The sequence below is a fragment of the Nematolebias whitei genome, chromosome 2 (genome assembly GCF_014905685.2).
Source record: "Nematolebias whitei isolate Nwh7 chromosome 2, NemWhi1, whole genome shotgun sequence".
Lineage (NCBI taxonomy): Eukaryota > Metazoa > Chordata > Actinopteri > Cyprinodontiformes > Rivulidae > Nematolebias > Nematolebias whitei.
The window spans coordinates 14,745,835-14,752,683 of record NC_056499.1 but is presented as its reverse complement, the minus strand read 5'-3'; the positions used below and the strand labels follow the sequence as shown (position 1 = coordinate 14,752,683).

The following is a 6,849-nucleotide window of genomic DNA, read 5'->3' as shown; positions in this document are numbered from 1 at the left end:
CCCTCTATCTGTAAATCTTTGTCTAATTAACACCCCTGGTTGTTTGTTCGTGTGTTGTGTTCTTCTGTATACACAATATATACAATATATATTTGTTTGTTGTACACTTGCCATTTGCTTAATGATAAAATAAAAATGTGATAGGCCTATACTAATGCACGTGGCTCTATTAACACAGGGGGTGAATACTAATGCACATGTGGTTCTGTTGTAGAGGGACTTTACCTTTAAAGGATTATTTTGTTTTTCTAAATTCAGTTCTGCAGAATCTTTCGACCGACCCGTTAACCTTTTCAGGTGGTGGTTCTGGACAGACCGGCTGCTCTGGTCTTGTCTGACCTGTGAGGTGGACAGGTTCTGGTCCAAACCCTAAGTGTTGGACTCAAAGAATTTATGGCCTTGTTTTTCTGCAGCTTCCTCTGCTTCTGGACAAAGTGAGGGTGGAGAGGTGAGTCAGGCAAACAAGATCCAGTTCAAACCAGAACTGTCCCACTCAGAACCGTAGTGGTTTCATGGCAGTCCAGAACAGTCAAAAACAGTAGTTTTATTTTAGTCTCAGGACCCAAACAGAAAAAAAATTAATTTTCTCCAAACTGAAAGCAACTTTTGGTCCAACAGAAACAAACTTATCCAGCGAGAGGTTCTGTGAAGTTCGACCAGAAACATGACGGCTGATATTGTGCTGCATGTCATTTTTCAGATGGAGAAGTTTCATCTTTTCTGGCAATTTCTTTTTTTTAAATTTAACTAAAAATACAGAACTTCTGTTCAGTAGTCAGTCTACATATCTTGATGGTTCTGGTCCAAACTAAATCTTCAAGTACCAGGCTTGTCCCAATGTTTCCTCCTCCAATATGATGTACATAAACAAAATTTACAGTACGTGATATCCTGAACTGTGGACTATTCACTGAAGCAAAGCTTTTAAAAAAAAAAATAAAATAAAAAAAAGTGTACATTTAAAAAAATACTTTTAATATACAGTAATATTTGATCTCATGCGAGACACAGCAAATTGTTCCTCCGAACCTCAAGCATCAGGTCCAGAAAGTTTTATTTTGGTGCATGTCAACAAAATGACAGAATAAAACCATAGAGTGCAGACGTTTTGTTTGTTTGCTTAAATTAAGGCAATTTATTTTCCTCCCACGTGTTCGTGACTAAAAATAGCTTCCACTTTAGTCAAATTATTCCACTTCAGGAACCCAAATTACATCTAATGGATTTCATGACCGCAACAGTCATTTTACATTAAATTTCCTGTTTTTAAAGTGAAGTCCTGTTCGCAGCAGTTCCACAGAAATCTGTCTGCACGAGTTAGGACCAGAACATGTAGAGGTCATGAGGTTCATTCTGGTGACGTCACTTATCAGAGAGCAGCTGCTGGCAGCAAGCGAGATAGAGACGCCGTCTGAACCCACCAGGTCAAAACTTGCAGCTATCAGGACCTCCAAGTGCCCCACTGGGTCGGGCCAACCCAGAACAGGACCCAGTTACAAGTAAGTCCAAGACAAAATTGGCAGAAGGATCATTTATTGACATGTGCAACCATCCTCTAACATTTCCTGTGACAAAGCAATAAATATGATGGATATAAAAATCATCTCAGCATCTTATGCTGCTAAACAGACGTAAAAAATAAAAAAAGATGACAGTCAAACTGAACGACTGCCTGGTAGGAAGTTAAGGCAAGTTGGTCTTCTGGTTGCAAATGGAGTAAACGCTTTGTATAGCCGATCGGATGACCTGCAGAAACAACATTCAGTCAGAGCAGCAACAAGACAATAATTTCTAGCCCAGGTACCAGGTGGGTTTGGTACCTTTGTTAGAGAGGTTCCTGCATGATGTTCAGGATGTTCCCGTAGACGGAGTTGAAGAGCTGCTCCTTGGACATGGTTCCATCTAGCTGCACTGTAACGACACGCACGCCTCATCAATACAAACATTTGGAAAACACTGAAATACTTGAAGAAATGTCAACTTACCAACATCAACGCCTGATTCCTCCATGATGTTCTTGTGTTTCAGATACATGGGCCACACATGGCCATCAAACAGACCAGGGGGATCAGGAAAAATGTAGTTTCTGGAGCTGCAGACACAAAAAGCACCAATAAAAACATAAATAAAAAAAAGACAAGAGCTCAAAGATAACAAAAGCCACTGTCTGAGCAGTTACCTCCTCCTCTTTTTGCATTCTTCATATGGGATGGAAATGAAGTATCGTTGGTTCAGCACGTCGATCAAAGGCCTTAAACAAAACACCCATCAGCTTCTTTATTCAACAAATTTTTTTTTTTTTACATTTAAACACTGAGGTACAGCAGAGCTCCTACCCGTAGGTGTAAAGCAGGAAGCCTTCCACAATCAGGATGTGAGTCTCCTCCTCCTTCTTGTGGTCCGACTTGGGGATGATCTCGGTATCCAGGGTGTTATTAACGCCATGAGACTTTTCAAACTTCACCGGGTTCTCGTGCCATGCATGGATGGTGCTCATCATGGCGTCCATGTCCAGAGAAGTGATGACTGCAGAGGAAGAGTAGGCAGGAAGGGACGTATAGACAAAATCGAAGAGAAAGTGAGTCGTACAGAGGATTTTAACTTTGTCCTTATTGCATGCTGGTTACAAACGTTACAATTAAAAGCAAACACGCACCACCCCTACCACCCCTCACACACACACACAGCCTTTCATAAAAACCCAGGCTTACCATCATACTGCTTAAAGCCATCTTCACCAACTTCAATCTGATCTTGGGGCTGAAACATACATGATAAGATGTACCCGAGTACATTCCACACTGCTATCTGGAAGGTTCTGATACTGATGGGGTATTGTATTCAGCACCTTCACCCTCTCAGCGGACTACAGCTCAGGATGGGCATCTTGTGTGTGTGAGGCTCACCTTGAAGAAGTCATCCTGATGGACCACACAGCAGTTGGGCAGGTTCTTGATCAGTCTGTTGGTCAGGGTGGTTTTCCCTCCGTTTGTAACTCTGAAACAACAAAACGGCCTCAAATATCACGTATTATTATAGCATGTACGTTTGTACAGACTTTATGTAATACAGGGTGGGGCTGCTCCCTACTACACTTATTCACAAACGTTAGCTTAGCTGCAGTGTTTAAACTGATAAAACTGTTGGCCAAGTTACACGTTTCATGTAAGAAAGCATTTCAGCATTCGGACACAAAACGGGTTGAACAGATGGCATGCCTGCCTGCCCCACGTGTCCCTCCAGGGCCTCGAGCTGCTTGTTAGCCTGTTAGCTTAGCCTAGCTTAGCTTTCATTCATTAGCTAAAAACTTACCCGCCAATTCCGATGATGTACTTCATGGTTCGGGTCGTAAAAAGTGCTCAAAACGTCAATAAAACCGGGTGAGATGCACAATGATCTGACGGGAAGACAGCTTAAAAAAGAAGAAAACGTCAACTACTTAATTCCTCCATGTTGCTCAGATTGAGAGAGTAAGGTAAGAGCTGGGACACGAGCTGTGACTCGGACACGGCCTTCCTTCAAGAGAGATCCGCTCTACACTGCAGCTTCCGTTCATACTGCTCACTATGCTGTGATTGGCTATTTAAACACCTCCGGCTAGCCGGACAACCAATCAGAGGCAACCGTTACCGCAGGCCCACAGACCACGCCTCCTTGTGCTTTCTTTCCAAAGCTCTGTGATTTTCCTTAAAAATCTGAAAAACAAACAAACAACAAGCTTTGTTGTTTACACTCAAGTGTTATTGTTTTCCCAAAAGGAGAACACAAAAAACAAACGGAACCAGAAAAGTACCACTTTTTCAGTAAAATGTTTATTAATAACCCGGTAATTTATGAGATTAAGCTCTTTTTAAATCATTTATTAAGCACTGTTCATTGAACATTGAAGAAGTTTGTTGTCAAATACACAGAGATGTGAGGAAGTTCTCATTTTGCTTTCTCCCTCCTCACAGAAAACAAATACATAAAAACAAAACAAACTAAAACGTCCATCAAAGAACATGAGACATGAAAACAAATTTAAACTTGTATGAACTTCTGTTTGTTCACGTAAATGTAGTTTTTATTGTTAGTTGCTCAGCATAAATTTTGTAACCACATAATAAATAGCTTCCAAGATAATGTTTAATATTTAACATTTAAATAACGAAGAACGCAGAGAAGCAGTGGGGATAAATAATGCCTCATGAATGAACATGATCAAGTCTTTATTGTTGTTTTGATCTAACCCACTATAACTGTTTATTAATGGCTTAATAAGTGTGTCATAAACTATTCTTTTTTTTTCTGAGGAAAAAGTGGAGCTGCAGTCTGAAACATGTTTTTATAAGACTGTTGGCAGGTTTTCATTTAAGAAGACATTTGTTTCAGTCCTCTGACATGAACAATGCCCCAGTGTCAACTAGAGACACACAGCCTGATGCGACCGTGGTAATCTGTTTATTTCTCCTGGTTTCTCCTCCAGCTGCAGTTGCTCCATCCAGGAAAAGACACGTAAAGTAAATGTCTAAATGTTATTCCACAGCGGGGAAATTTTGGGACATCTTTTATTTCTCCAACATGAAACAACTGATGGAGTTCAGTATTTTCCCAGTTTATGTCTGATGAACAGACAGATTTAATATAGTGCAAACAGCCCCGCCCACTCCCACCTGTCCCAGGTGTCCAGTCTGCCCATCAGCCCCAGTCCATTTGTCCTCTATTTTTTTTGTGTGTCAAGTTTGTCTTCGTGTTCCCTCGAGGTTCGGTTGTCTTTCTGCTGCCGCCCCAGCCTCTTGTTTGGTTTTGAGTTTATTATTTCTAATCACTTTTGTTTTTCTTCATGCGTTCTGACCATTACAAACGTAAAGGTCAGAGGCCGCGGTGGAAACGTCCAGACGTTCTCGTGTTCTCCATCAGAACTCCTCTTTGATGCTGTTTGAACCAAAGATAAATTAATTACTCTGCTGTCAACGTTTCCATTTGCAGCCCAGCGTCAGCAGAATGTCATGTGGACTTCAGCATTAAATCAGAATGTTTCTTTCAGCCAGCGTGATGTGGTGAAAATCAACACCTTCACAGCCGGACCGAGACGTTCTTTAAAGGGCAACAAATCAGGGTTTTCATGCAAGAACTATACATGACTGAAGTAGATTGTTTTCAGGGACTTCAGGCTTGTGTTTGAGGTTTGGCAGCTGATTGTAGCTCCACGTAAAGCTGACCTCGTGTGGTGCTGGCTGGGGCCCAGATCTGAGTCCTGACACACAAGCGGAGGCTCCAGAGGAATGAGTATAAATTAATGCAACGTTTTATTTGTCAGAAGAGACTACGGTTGTTTTTGTTGTTTGAAAGGTTCAAAGTGAAGCTTGTCAGCCAGAGAACATTTTGGACCTGTGCTGAAGGTCCAGCACCTTCTTTCCAGTTTCTGAAGCTGAGGCAGAAAACAAACGTGGGCGTAAGTTCCAGACCAGACTCCATGACACACTTCTGAGGTGTTGCTGGGCTCCAGCTCCTCGACGGCCTCAACTATGAGGAGGAAGTGGTCGAGCGTGGGCTCGGTTCAGCCCAGACCATTTCTATTCTTAGCCTGACTCGGCTGCATTCTGACGCTAAAAGCTGTTTTTGTTGGATTTCTTTTAAAAGTCTGACCCAATAAACTGGGTGACTGAATGAAAGCGGTTTTATTTTATTTGATCAATAAAACACCAAAACATGAAAAATACTAAATGGATACCAAAACAATGTCTTGTTCTGACTGAATGCAAGATTAAAAACTGAACGTGGTCATTTGTTGTTGTCACTTTGCAGCAGGTCAGATATAATTCATGTTTATAAACTGTTTTTGACTCGTACTGTCAGGAAAACTGTTAAAACTTTAAAAAAAAAAATTATTAAAGCATTAAAGCAAACGTTTTCCATCCTCATGTTTTATGTGAAGAACTGAACTTGAAGAACAGAACATATAAAAACATTTTATTGAGTTTGGTAACTTTATGTTTGCTCAACATGATTATTAAATTAGTTTTTGTGTCCTTTATATTGAGCTGAAACAAAGATGGGACTCATCACCAGCTTCTGCTCTACAGCTTTGATTTATTTAAGTTGAAAACAAATAAAACAGGGATGACATGGAGAATAATGTTTAGGGTCGTAAAAGCAGATCACGCCCCAAAACCACAAGTGAAAATTAAATGAAGGGGAAAGGATTTTATTCACGTCAGACTGCAAAGCTGCGTGAGGTGATGGCAAATATCCTACAGATTAATTCAAGGTCAAGGTTCTTTATTGTCATTTGCATCGCCTGTGGTACATGAGGTGGAACAAAATTGTGTACACAGGGTCCCAGTTACATCCAACAAATGTATAAATTGTTAAAGAAAAACAGTAATAAGATCTAAGATATGAACTAAGAAATATGCTAAAACTAAGAATATGCTAAACACTTACTCAATACGCCGAATAACAGCAGCACGAACATGAGTCTGTGTGAGCAGATGAGTACGAATGAATACAGCAGCATGGAATAAATCAGCAGCATGGGATCAGCAGCATAGATAGTCAGCAGCACATATCAACAATCAAGTGGCATTACGGTGATTTTTTCCCCCACAGTGATTATCCTGGTTAGATATTCATGAGTCTAACAGTTTCAGAGTAGAAGCTGTTCCTCAGTCTAGTGCAGGGGTGTCAAACTCATTTACAAAAGGGGGCCAAAATTAAAATCTTTTTCGAACTAAGGGCCAGTTCAGAATGTACATTAACTCAAATCAGATACCCAGCATCTTTTCTTGGTCACAGGTTCCTCGACAAGAGTTTGATTGGTCTCATTTGATGTTCTCTGTTGTGCTTTCAACGTCATAATCAAAGATT

At 40.7% G+C, this 6,849-nt stretch overlaps 1 protein-coding gene across 2 annotated transcripts; it reads right to left on the bottom strand.

The window, feature by feature from the left end:
* Positions 1-1,516: 1,516 nt before the first annotated feature.
* On the bottom strand, positions 1,517-3,553 carry mibp2 (muscle-specific beta 1 integrin binding protein 2). 2 transcript variants are annotated; one of them, XM_037697143.1, is made up of 8 exons: positions 3,313-3,553; positions 2,907-2,997; positions 2,712-2,760; positions 2,337-2,526; positions 2,180-2,251; positions 1,986-2,092; positions 1,821-1,911; positions 1,517-1,746 (listed from the first exon to the last, which is right to left on the bottom strand). In XM_037697143.1, exons 1-7 carry the CDS (start codon positions 3,336-3,338, stop codon positions 1,826-1,828), a joined length of 621 nt encoding a protein of 206 aa, XP_037553071.1. In that variant the 5' UTR covers positions 3,339-3,553; the 3' UTR covers positions 1,517-1,746; positions 1,821-1,825. The 2 variants fall into 2 exon arrangements, with proteins under 2 accessions (XP_037553071.1, XP_037553077.1); XM_037697149.1 differs by lacking the exons at positions 2,712-2,760; positions 3,313-3,553 and having other exon boundaries at positions 2,907-2,988.
* Between the last annotated feature and the right edge of the window lie 3,296 nt (positions 3,554-6,849).

Coding starts and splice junctions, on each gene's coding strand:
- mibp2 (XM_037697143.1), bottom strand. CDS start 3,338: ATGAAGTACATCATCGGAATTGGCGG. Junction 2,527..2,711: donor TGGCTTTAAGCAGTATGATG/GTAAGCCTGGGT, acceptor CTTCCTCTGCAG/TCATCACTTCTCTGGACATG. Junction 2,252..2,336: donor TTCCTGCTTTACACCTACGG/GTAGGAGCTCTG, acceptor GTTTTGTTTAAG/GCCTTTGATCGACGTGCTGA.